The 22,500-nt window shown below is 37.0% G+C and overlaps 1 protein-coding gene across 1 annotated transcript in view; it reads left to right on the plus strand.

The window, feature by feature from the left end:
* Positions 1 to 22,500, plus strand: part of RELN (reelin) — a 710,657-nt gene that overhangs the window by 374,838 nt on the left and 313,319 nt on the right. Inside the window, exon 8 of the mRNA XM_007944540.1 lies at positions 4,031 to 4,082. Within this exon, the coding sequence (XP_007942731.1) occupies positions 4,031 to 4,082 (52 nt within the window). The remainder of the gene's footprint in view (positions 1 to 4,030; positions 4,083 to 22,500) is intronic.

Here is a 22,500-nt window from a genome sequence, read left to right on the forward strand (position 1 = left end):
GCTAGGACTGATTGTTTCCATTAATTTTGGTTTTCTTCTTTCTTCTTGACGAGGAGACAGAGCTCCCAGTTCTTCAAAGTATTCTGTTATTATCCTTTTTAATTTCAGTTGATTCTTTTGTGACACTGCCAATTTCATTTCTTATTCATGTTATTTCTATCTTCTTTTCCTTTGTTAAATTTGCCAGTGGTCTGTCAGTTTTATTAATCCTTTCAAGCAATCAACTTCTACTTTTTGATTCTTCGTGTAGTTTCTCAGTTTTCTGTTTCATTTATTCCTGCTCAAATGTATATTATTTGCTTTCCTCTGGTGAATGAAGGGTTTTTTTCTAAATGTTAGGGATATTGGGCTAAGGTGTTAATTTGATTCTTTATTCTTTTTTGATGTGTGAATTTATGGCTATAAAAATTGTTCTCTGAGTACGGCATTTGCTGTGTCCCAAAGATTTTTGTATGTTGTTTTTTCATTCCCATTTGATTCATGAACTTTTAATTTCATTTCTTCATTACTCAACATTTCTTAAGCAGGGTGTTATGCAGTTTCCATGTATTTGCTTTTCTCCTTGATCTTCCTGTTGTTGATTTCTCATTTTATAGCATTGGGATATGAGAATATGCTTTGTAGTATTTTGATGTTTTAAAATTTACTGACACTAGCTTTATGGTCTGACATATGTTTTATTCTGGAAATGTTCCATGTGCCCAGGAAAAGAATATATGTTGCACTGTTGTCAGGTGGAGTATTCTATATACATCTATAATGTCAAGTTGGTTGATTGCATAGTTTAAATCTTCTGTATCTTTGTTGAGATTCTCTTTAGTTGTTCTGTCTTTCATCAAAAGTGATATATTAAAGTCTTCAACAATTATTGTTGAGTTTTCTATTTCTGTTAAAGTTGGTTTATGCATTTTGGGGCTCTTTCATTGGGTGCATTGATATTTATAGTAGTTATGTCCTCTTCTTGTATTGATCCTTAAATCATTATATAATGTCCTTCTTATCTCTTTTGCAGTTTTTTTGCATTAATGTCTGTTTCATGAGAAATTAATATGGTAGTGTAGTTCCTCAGGCACTTTACTGCTAACCAGAAGGCTGGCATTCAGACCTACCAGCCACTCCTCAGAAGGAAGGTTGGGTGATTTACTTCCATAATGATACCACCTCAGAAACTCAAGAAGGGGTCACTATGAGTTGGGTCCGACTTGACAGCACATAACAACAACAACTCTTGCTCGTTTTTGGTTGCTTTTTGCTTATTATATGCTTTTCCATCCTTTGATTTTTAGCTTATTTTTGTCTTTGTGTCTGAAGTGCGTCTCTTATAGACAACATATTTATGGGTCATGTTTTCTTATCCATTCTTCTACTGTCTGTCTTTTGACTGGTGCATTTAGTCCATTTACATTCAGAGTAATTAGCAATAGGTATAAATTTTCTGCTGTCATTTTGCTGGGATTTGTTGGCAGGGGAGATTGGTCTATGTGTGGTGTTTATGGTTTCTTTGTTCAGTATATTTTTTGATGCTGAGTTCATTTTGTTTATGGACTTTTTAAAAAATAATTTCCTTCATTGCTATTTTTTTAGTGTTTACTTGAGACTTTGTGATTTTCTTTTTTGTTTGTTTTAGTGAGAAGTTTTCTTAATTTTCTTTGAAGTAACCCCATAATTTATTATTATCTTCCTAATTTTAAAACAGTCCATTCTATCTTGATATCATCTTGACTTCCTCTCCATTTGGAAGGTCTGTAATTATATCATTTATTACCTCTTTTTGCTTTGTAGTTATCATCTTTTACAAGTTGACAAATCTTGTTCCCTATTTTCAGTCTCGTAGGTTTTTATAATTTTTAATACTTCTATATCTGGGTTGATTTCTGGGTGATGTTGTGTTTCTTAATCTCTGATTGTTATCTATCATTTTGGCTCTGTGTCTGAAGGACTACCATTAGCATTTCTTATAAGATGTGTCTGGTTTTTATAAATTCCCTTAATTTCTGTTCATATGGGAATGTCCTAATTTCACATTCATATTTGAGGAACAGTTTTGATGGCTATATAATTCTTCATTGGCAATTTTGTTCTTTCAAGGTTTTATGTATGTCATTCCATTTCCTTTTTGCCTATATAGTTTCTGCTGATAAATCAGAGCTCAGTCTTATTGTTTCTCCTTTGTAGGCAATTTTTTGTTTCCCCTGAGCTGTTTTCAGAATCTTTCTTTGTTTTTGGTTTTGGAAAGTTTTATTATGATGTGTTGGTGATTTTCTTTTGGGCTTTACCCTATTTGGGGTTTATATCACCTCTTGAATGTATTTTTCCCATCTTTCATGATACTAAGTTTTCTTCCAAAAAATCCTCCACAATTTTCTTAGTGCTTTTTTTTGGTCTTTATTCTAGGATTCTGACAAGACATAAATTATTGCTCTTGGCGATTTCCCATATAATTCTTAGATTTTCTTCATTCAATTTTTTCTTCAGTTTTGTCTGTGTGTTTCTTGATTTTGTCTGTGGTTTCCTTGAACTTTCTCTCAGTCTGTGGAAGGTACCTAAATATAATTCTTTTGAATTCCTTATAAGGTAGTTTCAATAGCATTTCTTCCTGTGGGAGATTTTCTGGCCTTGTATTTTGGTTACTTGTTTGAGACATCTTATCCTGTTTGTGTGTGTTTGTGTGTGTGTGTGTGTGTGTGTGTGTATGTGATTTGAAGTTGTCTGTTTTCTCCAAGATACTGTAGTGTTATTATGTTAATTTATAGATTGTATGTTGGCTTGCTTCACCCGGCTGTTTTGTTTTATTTTGTTTTAATATATCTGGCCACAAGCGTGGGCATATTACCATCTTTGCTACTTTGGCACCACTAGAGTGGTCACCCCTTGTCTCTGGGTATATTGGTAGAAGGTGGGAGTGTTGGCATGAATATCTGATCACTGATTGTGCAGAGAAGCTGAGAGCAGACTAGGAAGGCATAAGCCACCATCTGTCATTGATCCAGTGGTGATTGAGTTGGTTGTAGGTAGAATTTATCCAATGGATGTAGAGCAATAAGTCTCTCGCTCCCATGGCCAATTCAAGAACTTAGCTGAATTGACCCTTCGGTAGTTGTAGACTCTATCATATGGGGGCTAACAAAGTACAGGGATACCTAAACATGTTATTTAGACATATAAGAAGCAACAAGAATATAACCTACTGCTTCTTCCACTGCAAACATAATATCAATGATACATCACTTTCTATTTGATAGGATAGAATCATGTGAAGCATCCCATAATTTAGAATGAGGAGTTCTGGGACTCAACAGAGAATTGCTGAAGGTGAAAGCCTTTAATTCTCATCTCGTTTGAGCTTGTATGAGTTGAAGTCATGCTCCCCAGTAATAAAGGAAAAACATGTATATATAAAATTAAATAAGGTGCCATTCTTCTTTAGAAGGGGGGAAATGTTTAAGCATAACTCTTCTTAAAACAAAAGAAAAAAATTTAAGAAATGTATTGGAAAGATATTTTTAGGTCCATAAGCCTGTATTTTTGGTAATAGATTTATTAAGAAACAATCCTTATACTTTACAATTCACTGATTTGAGGTGTACAATTCATTGGTTTTCAGTGTATTCATTGAATATTTTCAGAGCAATTTTAGAACATTTTCAACCTCAAAAGAAACACTACACCCTTTTTCATCTCATAATTCTGTTTACTTTTCAAAATATTTTTCTTCTCTGCCACTTAAGCTTTATCTCCAAATTTTTGTTTGGTAGCCTTTTCATGACAATCTCTTTGGATCCCAGGGTGGAGAGGAGCAGGAGGAGAAGACTGTGTTAAATACCTTTAAATCAGAGCTTTGCTCCCCACAGGGAAACATGAAACATATCTGTGTTTAGACACTGATAAAAAATAAACTAACAAACGAACAGATTCAGCTGTTACTATAGCCCTTCTTTCCTCTCCTTTTTACTGCCATCCCCCAAAACTTTCTCCAATCTCTTTCCTTTCCTCTCTATCTTATCTTATTTTTGTATATTTGTTTTTCTAGATTACCACAAGCCTTAATACAACAACAGCCTCTGTTCTCCAGTTTTCCATTGGTAAGTGTTTTTAGCAGTTTCAGCAATTTATCTCGGAAATGTTTGTTATAATCATAATGTACAATCAGGATTATAGAGCCAAATGCTTTTTATATTTAGAGAAGAGTAAATCTTAATTTTGCAATAAATTATTTAAAACATTTGAAAAGTGAATTCATGTTTTCAAAAATTGTACATTGTGTTTTCATTTCTTGCTAATAGCAAGTGGTATTAAAAATGTTACAGATAATCCAAAATATCTTAAAATGATTTACATGTAGATTTTGTATTATGTTATTCTGTTACAGCAGAATGTTTTGCTCAGATTGAAACTTGTGTAAGATTTCAAAAGGAATGTTCCAGAGTAAGAAACATATTGTCTTCTAGATGGGGTCTAGCTTTATTGATCCTGGTCCTGTAATCTAGAAACTTCCTTATGACCTCTCCCCATGATATGAAGATCTGTAGCATTCTGGTAGCTGAGCTCCTAGATGGTGTGGACAGCATCCTCTAGTCTTCACCATTTTTACCCTGATATCTTTGGGAGTCTACCATTAGCAAAAGGATTTTTTCTCAGTAGCCACTATCCCAAATTGCAAGTCCAAGTTCTCGTAGTCAGGAGCTCACTGTGGTTGATTATACCTGAGAGTATTTTTCAAGTCATGTACTTTATGTCACTTTATTTTGTTGGCATATCCCATTTCAGATTCTGTGTGAATCTACCCATTTATAAAACCAAAACCAAGGACACTGCCATCAAGTCAGTTCTGACTCATAGTGGGACTATAGGACAGAATGGAACTGTCCCATAGGGTTCCTAAGGCTATAATCTTAATGGAGGCACACTGCCTCATCTTTCTACCATAGAGAAGCTGGTAGGTTTGAACTATCGACCTTTTGGTTAGCAGCCCAATGCTTTAACTGCTGTGCGTCCAGAGCTCCTACCTAATTATAGTTTAGGTTATTTTCTCCTCACAATGAAAACTTTACCAATGGCAATTTACAGACTATTTAGAATGGAAAAAAAATTATTAAAAACAAAAATAAGGGTGGTTCTTTATGAGGCGGTTTTCTTTGATCTGTTTGCAAGTATATTCTAACGTTTCTAATAATTTTATAATCAGAAAAAAAATCAAAGTTCATTTTTTAAATGTTGTGGCTCTGCAAAAACAACTTTTAAATAAATTGTAGTGTGACCAGTAAATTACTTAGAAATTCTTAACTAGAACAAGTGAGTTTAGATTTATTATACTGTTCAATCTACAAAAATAAGCTGAATCATGTTTTTCTAGTTTTCTGTATTCCAGGTATTTATTCAATTTGTTAGAATAGTGAATATTAATTTCAGATATTATCTTTAAGCACTGGGTCTCACATTCTAGTACTTGTACTTCAAGGTAGGAAATTAAATTGTCCTTCCTTAAAAGGAAAAAAAAAAGTCCGTTTTTGTGAGTAGTAAGGTTTTATACTGCAGAGCCTGCACATATTCTCTATTTCCTTGCCTTTCAACCTCACCCTACAATAAAACTAATGAAAAAGGACCGACAGATAAAGTAACCAGAGAATGCAGTGTTTGGTACCTGCGACCCAAAACTCAGCACAAGCACCAGACTCAAAGTCTCAGGATAAGGCACAAGCATTCACTTAGCAAGAGCCATCGATTTTTCCACAAGCCACACGCCTACAGTCCACTAGGCCAGAGAGTTGCTTGTTATTTAAAGTATGAATTTGAATCATGGGTTAGAAGACTGAAAGAATAACAATGGTGGAGTTGGAAAAAGAGAGAAACACACACACATACATATATCTTAGATTTACAATGAAATAGTACTGTTTGAAATTTTTTTCTTTGAGTAGCAGTTATAATCAAAAGTGAAAAATTAATATGCCATTGTTTGAGAATGAAAGAAAATAGTAAAAGAAATTGAAATGTATTAGAGATTTCATTGGGGAATTTACTTACTGAATTTTGAGTGTAAAGATTCCTGGGAATGAAACAAAAATGTTATGGCAAGCCATTAGCTATGTGACAAATACAGTATAGTGGGCAGACCTCTCCAGAAATGGTTTAGTGTGTCTCATTGTGAGTGCTTGAAGTAGCATCATTCTTTTCATATAGGTCACATGAGAGCTAGACTGGGGCTTGCACACAAATTCCAGAGATGTCATAATTAGGTGTATTCATTATGGGCTTTGTAAGCCCCACAAGAACCAAATACCAAAACAACAAAAACCAAACACATTGCCATCGAGTCGGATCTGACTCATAGCGACCACTCCTTGGGTTTCCAAGATGGTATCACTACAGAAGTAGATTGTCCAACCTTCCTTACAAGGAGTGGCTGGTGGGTTTGAACCTCCAGCCTTCTGGTTAGCAGTCAAGTGCCTTAGGCATTATGTTACCAGAGCTCACAGCTATGGTTAAATAGCCACTGCATTTATAGTCAATTCGAAAATTGTATTAAGAGCACATTATAAAAACTATATGTAGCCAGTTCAACATTTCTATTTCTTTGTGTGTTGTGGAATTCTCCAAACCTGTGCTAATCGTGTAGTTAAATAAAATCCATCAGATTTAGTATCACTCCTTAGGAAGTTCTTTATGATGTTCAAATGTTCATTGCCTAGTGTGATGATTCATATGTTACATAGGCAGTTTTGTAGAGGATTCCATAATTATTTTATTATTTCAATGGTGAATTACTTTCATAATTATGGACATATAAAGGAGCTCTGGTAGCATAGTGCCTAAAGCACTTGACTGCTAATCAGGAGGCTGGCGGTTCAAACCCTCCAGCCACTCCTCAGAAGGAAGATGGGGCAATCTACTTCCGTAGTGATACTGCCTCGGAAACCCAAGGAGGGGTCGCTATGAGTTGGGTCCGACTCGACGGCACATAACAACAACGACAACAACAAGGTCAGTTGGAGAGATGAATAATTTTCCTGATATCTCCATATTGCTCTTATAAGTCTTTATAATTACATGACAAATATTGTCCAAAAGAGTCTCAAGTACCTCTACAGGTAAATATGTGTATGTGTCTGTGTATGTGTGTATACATGTATACCTACATACATACATATGTATGTATTCAGGCTATCTTAAGCAAATAAGTTTTAAAGGTAAAACATCCTGAAAAGACAGGTTTGACACCTAAATTTTATCAAGTTATCAACAGCTAAGTCATTTTGAAAAGTGTTCCAAGATATTCTTAGAAGAACATATCATTTTTTCATTCTGTTGAAAGATCTCATATCCATTTCTGTGTTGAGACATCGATCTGGTACAATCCTCACTTGATTCATTAGACTTAACTTGTGGAATTTATGGTTGTAGCCTTAGGGCCATTTACCCATTTCCTTTAGATTTCCTGTGGGATTGCAAGAAAAATTTGAGATGATGCCCTTGCAAGCCATTATCTTCAGTTGCTTCCAAACTCTGTTCTCCCAGGCAGGGGTCTGGGTCAAAAGGGCATGCTGTTGGTGCTCTGTAACTGTCATTCATGTAACAAAATTTCACTGAGTATTTACTGTGTGTCCAGCATTATTGTGAGCTAATAACTATGTTAAGACAAAAAAAGAGAGAGAGAGAAAAAAAAAAAAAACACTTTTACAGCCTTTAATGGTATAGTGGAAGGCACAAGATACGTATGGAACATGAGGCCTCTGGAGAACTGCCAGGTTGTTAGAAACAGAGATGGGGCGTGTGTGCAGGTCCTTGTGGTGGCAGTGCCTGATTAAGTCCTGCAGAGCAGAGCAATTCAGGGAGGCTTCTTAGAATAATCCCTGAAAGCCAGCAACGTGAGTTAATGGGAAGGACAAAGAACGGTTTTCCAGGTGAAGAGACACAGTGAACACAAGCAAGACATAGGAGGGTAACGTGAGTACCTGCCGAGAGCAGAGGGGCTGGCTGGGTGGCTGTGGACACTGTCATGTGAAATTGTGTCCATCTGGAGAGTTAATCTACAGAGGATGGGGAGTTTTATTTAATAGGCAATAGAGGTCTACAAAAAGGCCTCTGTCTTTCTTGAGCAATAAAGAAATTCAATCTAATTCTTTCTTAAGAAAGGTGCATAGACAGGAATGCATAGGCAAGAAGGACACAGGGAAAGGCTAAGCACGGGGAGGAAGGGAGAGCTGAGCTGTTACACTGCAGAGAATGTGACCGTCATTTGTCACAAAACAAAATGGGTGCGAACTGTTGAATGTCAAATGAATCTGCTTTGTAAAATTTCACCCAAATCACAATAAAAAGTTTTCAAAAAATAAGATGATTGGGCAGTTGGATTAAAGATGAACTTGTCCCTTCTGATACAAATCTTCATTGACTCACTCAATAACAATTTATGAAGTAATATATTTGTTCAATTTCACCCAATTCTTTCTTCAGTTAATTAATAGGATTCATTAGTCAAGTGAGGAGTAGAGGTTAAGCATCTAAAAACATACACCCTGAAGAACAAATAGTCTGGTTTGGGAGGCAAACCTGCCTTGTCCATCACAGTATCCTCTGAGACTAGTAAAGGGACTTGCAATAAGTAGATGCTCATAAATATTTCTTGCCTGAGTGACCAGCAACCATTACAGAACCATCAAAATATTATGTAACCAAGTGGTAAATAGGTATCATGCAGACATTTCATGCCTACAGGGATATTAGAGGAAGTGATCTGAGGACTTAATCAATGGAAAAGATAACCCAGAAGAAAACCGAGAATCACCCATAAACTAGGTTTGTAGTTCAGCAAGTGAACAAAATTACACGCCCAAGTGTTTGTCCAAGTATGCAATTATTGAACTAGAAATAGGCTAAAACCTATATATTTGCTCATAATTTATACAATTATTACCTGAAAGAAAACTCTGATTTTACCTATGGATATACTAAAAGCTTGGGGTTTTGTGTGTGTGTATTTTTTTGTTTTGGTTTCTTTTTTGTCTTCATCATCTTAAGACAGAAAAGTTTTAAATCCGAAATACTTCATATTTACAGATTAAGCTATAAAAATTGTTCTTGGTCCTGAATTGTTCTCTTATGAACTATGCTTGCTTCAAATCTCCCAGATATAGTAGAACTACCTATTTTGTATGAGTCTATTTGAATAATAAAAATTGGAAAACTCTAAAAACAGAGATACTCTTATAGATTAATTGGAAGATTGCTTTGAAATCTGGGATTATTTATTTTCTTAGACAGATATAGTGAATAAGATGCCACTTTTATAAGGTATCATCTTTCATTCAACGTAAGGAAAGCAGTTAGTTTTTCCCTTCAGCCTAATTCATAAACAGCTTAATTATGGAGTGCCCAAGGCATTTGACTTCTAACCCAAAGGTTGGCAGTTCAAACCCACCAGCCACTCCCCAGAAAGAAGATGGGGCAATCTACTTCTGTAAAGAAGATTTACCACCTCAGAAACTCTGTGGGGGTCTCTGACTTGGGATTGACCCGATGGCAGTGGGTTTGGTTTTGGTTTTTGATTCAGTAGAGAAATTCTTCTCTCAACTCTTACAACAGGAAACACAGCGGAGGAGAGATTGAATCTTCCATACCATACCTTGGTGTGAATTATTGCTCATTTTCTCTGTGAACTCACTGAAATATATTTCTAAATTAGGTTTTCTTTTTCTTTTTTTTTTTTTTTTAAGAGTCACTCTCCCTGGTAAGTTAGACAGACCTTGGGGAATTTATTATGAAACAGTGAAAACACAGAAATCTGTAAGTAAGAGACTAACAAAATCTCTGGTGACTTGAGCTCAAAACAAATACATACCAAGCACACGAGTTTAGAGAAGTTTAATAGTAAAATTAGTTTAAATTGTATGCTTTATAAGGTTAAATGCATGTTTTATTTGAGCATAAGACTCTTGGATTTGAAATATATTGAAGTAAGATTTATTTAAGACTTGATTTTCAGATCTTCATAGATCAATATTAACACAAAGAAACAAATATTTATAATATGGAACACTTCTAAGTTACTTAAATTTAATGAATTTCATGAATATTGTTGATTTACTTAGTTATACAAATAAAACTCTGCTCTGTTTATATGAAGAAAGACACAGAACAGAGTAGAACTCATGTTATCCTGCTTCTTCATTGTGAAGTTAACTTATTTATTCTAGGGAATGTATACTTTAAAAGACCAATTTATATGAACTTTATATATATTTTAAGTCTACCTTGCCCAAAATTCTTAAGTTCCAGTTTAAGGAATAACAAGGGAATATTCTGAAATGATGCAAAATGCTACTGAGCATTAGATTCTGGTAAAGATTTTTGAGATTATAAATATCTGTGGTTTTCAATTATTAAAACTACTATTGATAAGTAGAGAAAAGATTATATGAATTAAAATATATAGTTTGGAAGTCAGCTTTATGCCTTTTCTCTTTTTAAATATTCAATATATTGTCATTCACTTTGATGAGTCAAAAAATATGAATAATTCAGTCATAAATGTATCAATAACTCATTCATAAATCCATTCCACTAATATTTATTGAAATAGGAGAAGGCAGACAGCCCTGAACTGTAGGTTCAGAAGGAGTTGATCATTGACATATACCTAGTGGTCTCACTCAAGGACCACTCTTCTGTGAAAATTCATCCAATTGCCACAGCCTCATCTCTCTGAACACTCACTTCCTCTGTATTTTTTTTTTTATGACACCTATACTTTCCTCTGCTTTGATTTATACACTGACCTTTTCTGCACATCTATTTTCACCCTTTATAGCTTAGATATTCCTTGATGGCAAAAGAGTGTACGAGTATCCATTTTTGTATGTAGGGCAGAATATTGCTCACAATTAACTGAATTGAATTAAACTCATAAGTTAGGAAAAGGATTTACTTCTTTTTCAGAACTGGTGTTCAACGTTATACGTACTCCTGAGTGCTGAGACAAGGAAGAGTAAAGGTTCATACTGCATGAAATCCATGGATAATATTTGAACTTAATCTAAACCAGGAATTTCCACTTTCTTGTCAATTTATCAGGGGCTCTTGATCAAGGACTCTTCCATAAGGGAGAATGTAGGATATATACAGCATGATGCACCTACATGCACTGTAGGGAAACCAAAATGTCAGATATTTCCCCAGCCTGCAGGGAGCTGAAAATACGTGAAAAACATCCATGTGTGGGAAGAAAACAGCAAGGCAGTACACATACTGGTTGCTAATTAAGGGGTGCAGACCCCAGTGCCCTGGAATTCAAAGGAGAGTGAGAGTGCAGCTTGTTAGAAAGTCCAGAGAAGAGGGAGGTCCAGAGGCAAGACTTTACTATTTGAGAGTGAGACTCATGAAACAGTTGTGATACCACCCTGTAGTGTCAGTATAGCAATGAAGGGTGGGATAGTGGAGATGGGGTGGTGGCTTCCTGCCAGCGGAATAAGGCCTGGGCTGTTGTAAGAACTGAGACCTAAGATCGTAGCTAAACCAACACCCATAGTGGTGATGCGAGACTCCAGATTACTGGAGATGGGGGAGGTCCTTAGCACCTGCTGCCTACAGTGTGGCTTCATCTTCCTAGGAAATGGCCCAGGGATGAGCATTGAGGCGTAGGTTATATGGCTCAGCTCTGAGGAAAGGAGGACTTCCTGGCAGGTAATCTGGCAAAGCCTGACACATTTTGCACTTTACTGCCTTGTGATGCTCTCATGTAGGTGCTGGTGAAAGCTTTACTTGGTGGGCTTGCCAGGAAACTTATAAAAGGGTGGAAATGGTTAAAGATGACACAGGCATTCTGTAAATTGGAAAAGAATCAGTCTTCTCTCTCCATTACGAGAGCAATGACAATGAAACGAAGAAATAAAAATAGTTTAGGAGAGAGGGGATAGGGATGGGACTAGAAGGGAGAAAAGTGCAAAAGGGGAGGAGGACAGCTGTTCAGTTTATGTCCTGTGGTCACTGTCCATCTGCCATAAACTGAGAGAAATCACCTAATGAGATTTGAAAATTTCAGCCAGGGAAGTGACTAAGGACGAAATATTAAGTACAATAAATCACATGCTGTCAAATTTCTCCAGAAAGAAAAGTTGGCAAATCCAATGACCTGTTTCCTAATAAAGTCTGTCAAAATAGAAATAATCATTACTAGCTTCTTTTTAAAATAAGCAAACATAAAACAGGAGGTAGAGAAAGGTTGCTTTTTAAAATGTGGCTCTTTTTCAGTATTTTGTGAAAGAAGGCTTTCACGTTTAAAGAGTATTTTTTTTAGTATAAGTACAGAGTATGTCTGAGGATTTTTATTGTATTTAATCTCTTTTGACCCCTTTTATTGTATTTGACCTCTTTTAACCCTTAACATCAGTTTTAATAGACATCTGAAATGGAAATTTTACTTCCTTAAAAATGATTCATCTTACAACACTGTCCTTGAAATACATTCTTCAGTTGAAAATATGCTAAATTCCTCCTATGAGTATTTTTTGATGGGCAGCAGAGTTGTAAGCATAACTGTTGATTTCCATACTCAAATAATTGCTTTATTGATAATTTGGGCAGACCAATGACTTTGGATATATTCATTCCTCTGAACTGGCAATTTCCACTAATAAAAAGAATGATTTATCTCAACTTTGTTCATCATGTTATAACAAAATTGAATTCATTTACTCTTGACAGATCCGAGAGTAATTTGGGAATTTCCTCTCATGTGGAATGGAACTGTTCTTAATTAAAGTAATATCTGAGGGCTCCTTTCAGTCACAATTCCCATCCCTGTCATCTGAGACTGAGAAGCCCCAGGACGCTTCCCGCCTGGACTGCCACAAAGCATTATCCAATACAGTACCCATTTTTCCCTCCCCTGCTTCTTACCCATGAATCAAACTGCTGTCCCGTGGCTATAGCCCCTGAGCTGCAAGCAAGCATGAGCTGCCATCTTTCTGTATGGCCACAGGAAAGGTGAATTTAGCCTGTATTTCATGAGAGCCAAAAGCAGCCATGCAGGTCAGGATGTGTAAGCATGATCAGACTTGAGGACAAGAGCAAAAAACAAGCCTCACAGGAGCTGGGTGAGACTCTTGGCTCAGCAAAGAACAGCTATCCCCATTTAGCAATGCCTCATGCATTTATTTTTGTGTGTGTGTGGTCTGAGCATCGATAAAGTAGCTAAGTTAGAGAAAAATTCTCATCTCCCCGTGTGGATTTGATTCCCTGAGCTGTACTTGGAACTCTGCATTCCAAAGTATTCTGTGGATAATTGAGGTACAGAAAGGTAATAACAGCAATAACAATTTGCTATGAAAAGTATCAAGGATACTGGCATTGTAGTGGGTAAGGTATCTGGCTGCTAACCAGAAGGTTGGCAGTTCAAATCCACCAGCTGCTCAGTGGGAGGAAGATGAGGCAATCTATTTCCATAGAGATATACAGTGTTGGAAACCCATTGGGGATCACTGTGAGTCAGAATTGACTTGATGGCAGTACATTTTGGATGAAGAGTATCAGGCAAGAAGCTAGCTCACCACTAAAGAACCAACTTATGTTTATATTTTATAAAATTTACAAATTAATGACACTAATGGACAAGCCACACTGCAAACAATATACACAGATACATAAAATCTTATAAAGTGTAGGTTATTGTACCAGAAGAGGAACAAAAGAAACATGAAAACTAAGAAACATATTGAGCCAGTTATTCTGGAAATTAGAACATTATGCACTTAAAACTGAGAGTCCTGTTCAGATGGTAGTTCTTCCAGACTTACTACCATATTATTAAGATATTTCTCTATATACAGTAAATGATTTTGAAGTCGGGGCCAATAGAGCTAATAGTCTAAGGATTTTTCTGCCTGACTCAGTAAAGAAAGAAATAAAAATCTGAATGCAGTGTAATCCTTGTTCTACATTATTGTTGTTATTGGAAGAATAGACATGCACAGCTGCCTCCAATATAATATTCAAACAAAAGTTTGTAAAATTATACAAATATTGCTCATCTGGATAATAATGCTCCATGATTTGCTTGGGGCAGAGTTTTTGAATTGTGAAGTAGCAGATAGGTTTTTACTGTGTTTCTTATTGCTTTTGGCCACAGTGGAAGTATTTTTTCCCCAATGAATAATATTGTCCTCAAAAATCACTATTAGCATAAAACATAGGTAATTGCCAGGACTGTATATTTTACCAATATCTTCATGTTGCTCATCACATTTAAACATAGCATGAGGCAAGTCCCTTTCTTGAAGGCTCCCGCCTAGAGTAACATGTGAAATCTAAGTGTCTAGCTCTTTAAAAGCTTCTCTGAAAGTTCCCCATTCATCTCTTCTTTTCATTCACTACAATCTCAAGTTAATGATCCTGTCTTCCATTTATCTACCTTGAAAAGATGAAAGCATGTGTTGATGGTGCTAAGATTTGTGCCAGTCATAGCCGAAAGTTCTAAGTAGCCAGATTACATCCATTTCATACTTTTATGATCTTTCTATATCAGATGAGCTTGTTTACATGCTACTCTCAGAGCCTCGCTTGTCTCTGAGGTCTAAGAGGTGAGTAATGGCAGCAGCTGCACTTGTGTTACAAGAATCCTCAGCAGTGCTCTGTCCAGACACTCCTCGAGCCTTCAGTATTTATGGACCCTGTTTTGCTATCTCGAGGCCTATTTCTGGCAGTGCTTTCGCTATCTATAAATTCTGTGAGATCAGTTCTTTCCTCCTCTGTGGCTCTGTGCTACATTTGAAAAGGCAGCTTGTTTTTAAGGCAGACCTTTGGAGAGGGAGGCTGCTCCAGGCAACCACTACCGATCCCCAAGAGGACAGTAGCTCCTTCTATTGTTTCTGCTCTGAATTACTGTGAAAAGTCTTGGGCTTGGTGGAAAAGGACATAACCAAATAAAAATAAAACTACCCAGGCCTTGAGAGATTAAAAACCAAGTGATTTATCCTTCTACTATAAAAGGATAGAGAAATAAAAGTGAAAAAAAATAGAGGTACAGGCTCACAATCCCTAATCTATAATTCCAAATTCCAAAAATCTTGGAAAATCTGTTTTTTTTAAAAAATCTTGTTTTTAACTTATGTGATGGTAATGCCTGACATGACCTGAATTCATTTAGCAGCAGGACCTGACTTGGAATGATTCGAGGCTATTTACAATCTTTATTTATACTAATTATGTGAATCTTCATGCATTTCACTGCAGAAATACTAATATGTTTGATTATACAGATTTGTCCCAGATCTTGCTGGTGATATTGCATAATATATAGTGTATGTGCCATATTACCTTTCTGAAATCTGTTAATTAATTTATTTGTTTGAATGGAAGGAATTATAGACCTGCATAGCTATTGATGCAAAGAAGGAAATAATTCTTTAATTATTAATGGAAGAAATTACTACTATTACTGTTTTCTAAGTGACCTTAATTCCATGTCAAATCAAGCAGTTCTTTGAAAGAAGTTTATTTCTGACTTTTGGAAATCTCCCGAAGTTGTGTGTTCCCCTTCATGCATGTATCTGTCGTAAATAAGCACAATGAACATGTTTCAGTATGCTTAATATGGGCTTCATTTGATTAGCACATAATTTTGCTACTTATTTATATGCTTGTATATTGTTGACATTGTAAACTATAAATGCCCTTCAGAATTCTCTTGGCTACCAGAAACACTCAGATAAGTGAGTCTCAGAAGTAATAGGTTCTCTTTGGCTTTTGTTGAGCCCACGATCTTCACAAGTATCAATGTAGGTTTCATTCTGGTTAATCTCCAACATGGTCCAAAAATGAACAACATGCTTTTTGTGTAAGCAGTTACTTAAAAGTCACTTCATTAATTCTAATTTAATTGTAATGTGATCCATTTCCTTATAAGATATTTTAATTATGCCAAACCAGACTTAAATAATAGAGAAGAAAAATTATTTAAAAATCAGAAATTCTTTCTCTTTATTGTTGTCCTGTTGTCAAAATGCATTTGTTACTCTATTGTGCCATGTTAAGCAAAATGAAAAATGAAATATGAAATCCTGTCTTTTGTGACCTGTGCGTTAAGACACTCATGAAATACAGGAACACACATATAAAGCACGCTGTCTAAAGGTGTGTGTCCAGGTACTGTGGGCCTGATGCTTATGTAATTGGGGCAGGGATGAGGGTGTCTTTAAGAAAAAGACATAAAGTTGCACATTCAAAATTAGGTAAACTGTGAATATTTATTTAGAATGAGTAAAGAAATAACAAGTCGCACGTGTTTAGCAGCTGACAATACCACAGCTTTACAACATCTACAACATAACATAATTTCTTAATTGTGTAGAATATCCTATATATTCTTACTTTAGTAAGAATATATAATAATAGTACTTTTTTGTACAATTTTTGCCTGCATAGTCTTAAATTGCCTCCTCATGTGACAATGATTTTGTAATATTTTGTATAGAGAAAATAGAAAAATAATTTAGTCTACCTCTGGCTTGGAAGGAAGAGACTGGTTAACAACCCGCAATATGCAGATGACACAACCTTGCTTGCTGAAAGTGAAGAGAACTTGAAGCAGTCACTGATAAAGATCAAAGACTACAATCATCAGTATGGATTACACCTCAACATAAAGAAAACACAATTACTCACAACTGGACCAATAAGCAGCTTCACAATAAATGCAGAAAAGATTGGAGTTGTCAAGGATTTCATTTTACATGGAACCACAATCCACACCCATGGAAGCAGCAGTCAAGAAATCCGACATCATATTGCATTGAGCAAATCTGCTGCAAAAGACCTTGTTATAGTGGTAAACAGCAAACATGTCGTTTTGAAGACCAAGGTGTGTCTAATCCAAGCCATGGTATTTTCAGTTTCCTCTTATGCATGTGACAGATGGACAGGGCATAAGGAAGACTGAAGAAGAGTTGATGGCTTTGTATTGTGGTGTAGGCAAAAAATACCAAAAATTCTATAGACTGCCAGAAGAACAAATAAATCTATCCAGGAAAAAGTGCATCCAGAATGCTCCTTAAGTGAGAATGGCCAGACTTCATCTCACCTACTCTGGTCAAGTTGTCAGAAGAGACTGTTCCCTGGAGAAGGATATCATGCTTGGTAAAGTGGAGAGTCAGTGAAAAGGGGAAAGACCCTCAACAAGATGGAGTGACACAGTGACTACAATGATCGGCTCAAGCAAAGCGAATATTGTGAGGATGGCACGGGACCAGGCACTACTTCCTTCTGTTGTATCAGTGGTCACTTTGAGTCAGAGCTGACTCAGTGGCACCTAAAAAGAACAGCTAGCTTGGTGGATCTGAATTAGTTTATTATTATTAATAGTTTACCTTCACCTGTCCTTACTGATAATGTCATATAAATTTTTAGGATCATTATGAAGTTGGAAAAAATATCTATCTCATTTCTTTTATCCGTTGACTGCTAACCAGAAGGCTGGAGGTTCAAACCCATGAGCCACCCTTCAGAAGGAAGGTTAGGCAATCTACTTCTGTAGAGATACTGCCTCAGAAACCCAAGGAGGGGTCTCTATGACTTGGATCCGACTCAACGGCAGTGTGTTGCGTTGTGCTTGCAATGTGATTTGTAAGATGTCAAGGCATCTTAACTTTCTTTGCTCAGTGACTAATCTGAGCTATTCTTTGAATTGATGTCATTCATTAAACAGTTTGTCATCATGATCCTTGAGTTATGATGCAAGTGATTCAGCATAGTGTGCCTGCCATAGGAGTGCTCCTAGAAACTCATCCTATGCTGATAATGGTACATTCTCAAACAGAAGTGACCTATGAATCACATAACCATATCACACTAAATCCGAAGTAAATGTATCTTCATCTCAAGCTTCCCCCTACTTGGATCCCCAAAGCAACCATGGCCACTCCAGTACCACCTGACATGTGGTAGAGTGCGGAGGGAAAGGCGTAATGGAGATGCAGTGGTCTTAACCAATTGCAAGTGTTACAAAACATGGTCATGTGAATACTTTATGAGGGCTCCTCACAGGGCCCTGGAAGGTTATCATACAAGTGAGGGACTCCAGAGCTTAAGCTTCATCAGCTTGGGGTAAATCAGCTTCTGTCTACATTAAATATGTTGGAATTAAGCATCACATGTATATATATTATGTTGATACATACATGTGTACATTCTGATGATAAGCTTATTGTCATTTACTTATATTCACACTCTTCTGCAAGTAGCCTCTACTTTTCCTTTCCAAGTACCAATCGTAGTATCCTGTCACCTTTCTCTATTTATTAATATTCCATTGCTACTGTCTCAGTAGTTGTGTTTAAGGCCCACGGAGATTCTAACATACTGCTGCAGCTAGTGTTCCAGCTTTCAATTAATAATTTATACAAACTAATACTCTTATTGCATATAGATATTTTAAATCGTGATTTTTTTTACATTCAGAATATTATACACTGTTTACATGCTTTCATGACTTATATTTATTGACAAATAATTTTTGTGTTGATGTGAATGGGGGAAGGAAGAGAGTATTGGATTGGGAGTCAGACCATCTAGTCTCCTCTTGGCCAACCAAACTTGCCACATAACCTTATATAAGTGATGGAGCCTGTCTGGACCCCCAGCAACTTCTTGTGAAGTGAGAGGATTCATCTTCATTATCTCCTAAGTGTCTTCCTACCATGCTCCTACATCCTGGAACTGGGTAATAATAATGAATCATGAAAAAGTATATTAAGGTCAATACTGAAAAGCATAAGGAAAAAAAGTATTTTCCACATTCATGTCCCACACAGATCATCACCATATACTTTTGATGCCTTCCACTCTTTTCATTATACAAATACATAATGGACAGCCAGAGTGCAAGCCATGGGTCTGTATATTTGTTTTTACGTGGAGAGACCAGCTTATTCTGTATATGTAGTTTGTATAATTGTCAAAATTTTACATCATAAAAATACTTCCCATGTCTTAAGAATTGTAAACATTTATAAATCATAATTTATATATATTTTTCTATATTTATTAGATTATTTTTTTCAGGCTTAGAAATAATCATTTAATGTATCAGAGTGTTTTTCTTTTTTTTTTTTTTTGCCCCACAAGGGACTTGAAAGTCTAATTTGAAAGATCCCCTAAAATATATACACACATATTTATATGTGTGTTAACTGAAGATGAGGCTAGGGTTTAGGACTTCAGCAGTGGGTGAAGTCCTCACAGCACCACCAGGACCACCGTCATCATATGGTGCACCACCTTTGTTTGATACACACTTGCATCAATTAGGGTACCTCTTTTTTTTTTTTCCAGGTATTTAATTATGTTTAAATTTTCCACTATGATTTGGGTGCAGATTTATAAAGCAGATTCATTTTATGTTCAACAGTTAATACGTTTTGTTTCACAGCACTGATTATAATTCCCACAGTGGAATAGCTTTCCTTCCACCTCTACCTTGTAGTTACCCCTTCCCTGTATCCTTCCTGTGCATTGCTGTCTGTCTAGCTTCCCCCTTTGCAAATGTCACCCTTCTGATCTCTCATGGTTCACCTTTCTCAGGTGTGCATCTTCCTAGGGTAAGTGTACAGCCCATAAGCCTTTCTGCTGTCTGGCTGAGAGCAAACCCATGGGAGTAAGTCCAATTCCAGGCCCAAAGGGTAACCTGGGCCATAGTATTGGGTGTTTCATCAGTCTCTATCTGACCAGTAGTTGTGGTCATTTTTGTGTTTTTTTAATTTTATTCCACATTTTTCCTCCCACTTTATTCAGGATCTCCAGTTTTGACGCCTTTCTGAGTGGTTGGCATTGGTAGCTGGGCAACATCTATCTTCCAGTCTCAGGGCCATAGGGTACTTGTTTTAAGGAAGTTTAATATAATCGGGTTATTTCACTTACTCATTCATTTCTTCATTCATTCAATGGACATCTGCTGCTCCCCTGCTAGGCACTGTAGATACCAAGGTAAGCAAGACAGATTTAACCTTTGCCCTCCCAAAGCCTACAGTCTATATGAAAAGAAGGACTATTAGAGAGTCAGTATTAGCTATTAGACTATCAGTAACATATAGAAGGGAGCTCTGGTAGCATAGTGGCTAAGACACTTGCCTGCTAACCAGACGGCTGGCGGTTCAAACCCACCAGCCACTCCTCGGAAGGAAGGTTGGGCAATCCTACTTCCGTAGTGATACTGCCTCGGAAACCCAAGGAGGGGTCGCTATGAGTCAGGGCCGACTCGACGGCACATAACAACAACAACAACATATAGAAAGGGCTATGGCAGGGAATGGTCTCTAGGTGGCACAAACAGTTAAGAGCACTACTAGTGGCCAAAAGATTTGCTGTTCGAACTTACTCAGAGCCACTTTGGGAGACAGGCCTGACCATCTGCTTCTGAAAGGTCACATCCTTGAAAAAACCCTGTCAAGCAGTTCTGCTCTTCATGCATGGGGTTGCCATGAGTCAAAATTGACTTAATGCCTACTAACAAAAATAATAATAATGATGAATCATGAGCTACCTGGGAATATATTTTGTCTAAACATATGTTTTTTTGTAGTGTGTTTCAGTGAAGGCAGCTCCACAAGAAATACTAAAGTAATTGCCATATCTTTATTCAACCAATTGTAGTTCATTTATGCTTTTAGCTTTTATTATTATTATTATTATTATTATCCCCGGGGAGAAATATTAAATAGAGGTACAGAATTGCTAATGTTGAACCATGTGATGTTCTTACACAGAGTCCTCGGTACCAGCCTTAAAAAAAACCTCACTGCCATCAAGTCAATTTGACTCATAGTGACCCCTCCTTGGGTTTCAAGGCAGTATCACTATGGAAGTAGAGTGCCCAGTCTTCCTTCTGAGGAGTGGCTGGTGTGTTTGAACCGCCAGCCTTCTGGTTAGCAGTCCAATGCCTTAGGCACCATGCTACCAGAGCTCAGTGACAGCCTTAGAGGTAAGAATGTGCTGCCCCTCTGACTCTTTCTAAAGAGTGTCTACCTCTATGTTGATGGACAGAGGCTATAGGTACCACCATCTTCCTATCCTGCTGAAAAGGTGCTACTAAAGAGTGCAGTATATATAATACCACGACAAAACCAAAACCGAACTTACTGCCGTCAAGTCAGATCCAACTCTGACCCTCCTTGGGTGTCTGAGGTGGTATCACGATGGAAGTAGATTGCCCAACCTTCCTTATTACATTACTATTATAGTATTGTATATCCAAAAGCAGCCCATGTGGCACAATAGCGAAATGTTCAGCTGCTAACCAAAAGGTGGGCGGTTTGAACCTACCAGCAACCCCACAGGAGAGAAGACTTGGTGATCTGCTTCTGTAAAGAATTAAAGCCTAGGGACCCAATGGGACAGTTCTACTCTGTCCTATAGGTCTCAATGAGTCAGAATCAAACTGAAGGCACACAGAAACGACAACATATCAGAAAGACTGTCTTCCTAGAGTCTTAGTGGGGGAGGGAGAGAAACAACAACTAGGAAATACTTCATCCATTGAACAAGTATTCATTGGTGTCTTCTTCTGTGTGAAGCAATGCTCAAGGCACTGGGGAGTCAACAAGGACAAAGCAAAATCTTTGCCCTGGTGGAGCTGACACTCTGTTGGGAGGAGGTAACCATCAAACAAAGGAATATATTAGGGAGTAATAAATGCGATGAAGAAAAGTAAATCAAGAAAATAAAACAGGACACTGAGTGAAGGGGATGGTTTTTTATTGAAAGTGGCCAAGGGAAGACCTCTGAGAGTATCGTTATTGACAGACTTGAATTGTGTGAGGGAGTTAGCCCTGCAAAAGTACAGCCAGAGTGTAAGCCATGGGGACTGTTTTTGGGGCTGCCTCGAGAGCTTTGTGTGAATGTCAGTACTAAGTGATCTTTGACAATTTAGGTGGGAAAGGCTGTCCTGAGGATCTGTATTTACTAGTTAATCCTGAAAGACAGCCAAAACTCAGAAAAGTGGGACTGAACCACAACAAAATAATGAGACTTTTTAATATAGAGCTGCCTCTGACAGAAGAGATGCCTTCAGCAGTTGGCTGACTGAGTGATCATCTGGTCTGGGTTTTCTCCAGAATAGTGGAAAGTTACATGTTATCTATTGATTTTTATAAATTATAGAGGCATAGTCTTATTTAAATAGAACCAGGGGTAAAAATAGGAGCTCTGGTAGCATAGTGCCTAAAGCACTTGACTGCTAACCATAAGGCTGGCGGTTCAAACCCACCAGCCACTCCTCGGAAGGAAGATGGGGCAATCTACTTCCGTAGTGATAATGCCTTGGAAACCAAGGAGGAGTCGCTATGAGTCGGGTCCGACTCCATGGCACATGACAACAACAATAATAGCAGGGGTAAAAGTTAATGGCTATTTCAGTTGTAATTTTACATTGAAAATATAACAATGTTACAATGAAATCTTTGTTAAAATTATAGTTATGAGTCTCTCTGACAGTAAAAGGATGCAATCATATGGAAT

The sequence above is a fragment of the Orycteropus afer genome, unplaced genomic scaffold (assembly GCF_000298275.1).
Source record: "Orycteropus afer afer isolate SDZICR_OR568_19922 unplaced genomic scaffold, OryAfe1.0 scaffold00007, whole genome shotgun sequence".
Lineage (NCBI taxonomy): Eukaryota > Metazoa > Chordata > Mammalia > Tubulidentata > Orycteropodidae > Orycteropus > Orycteropus afer.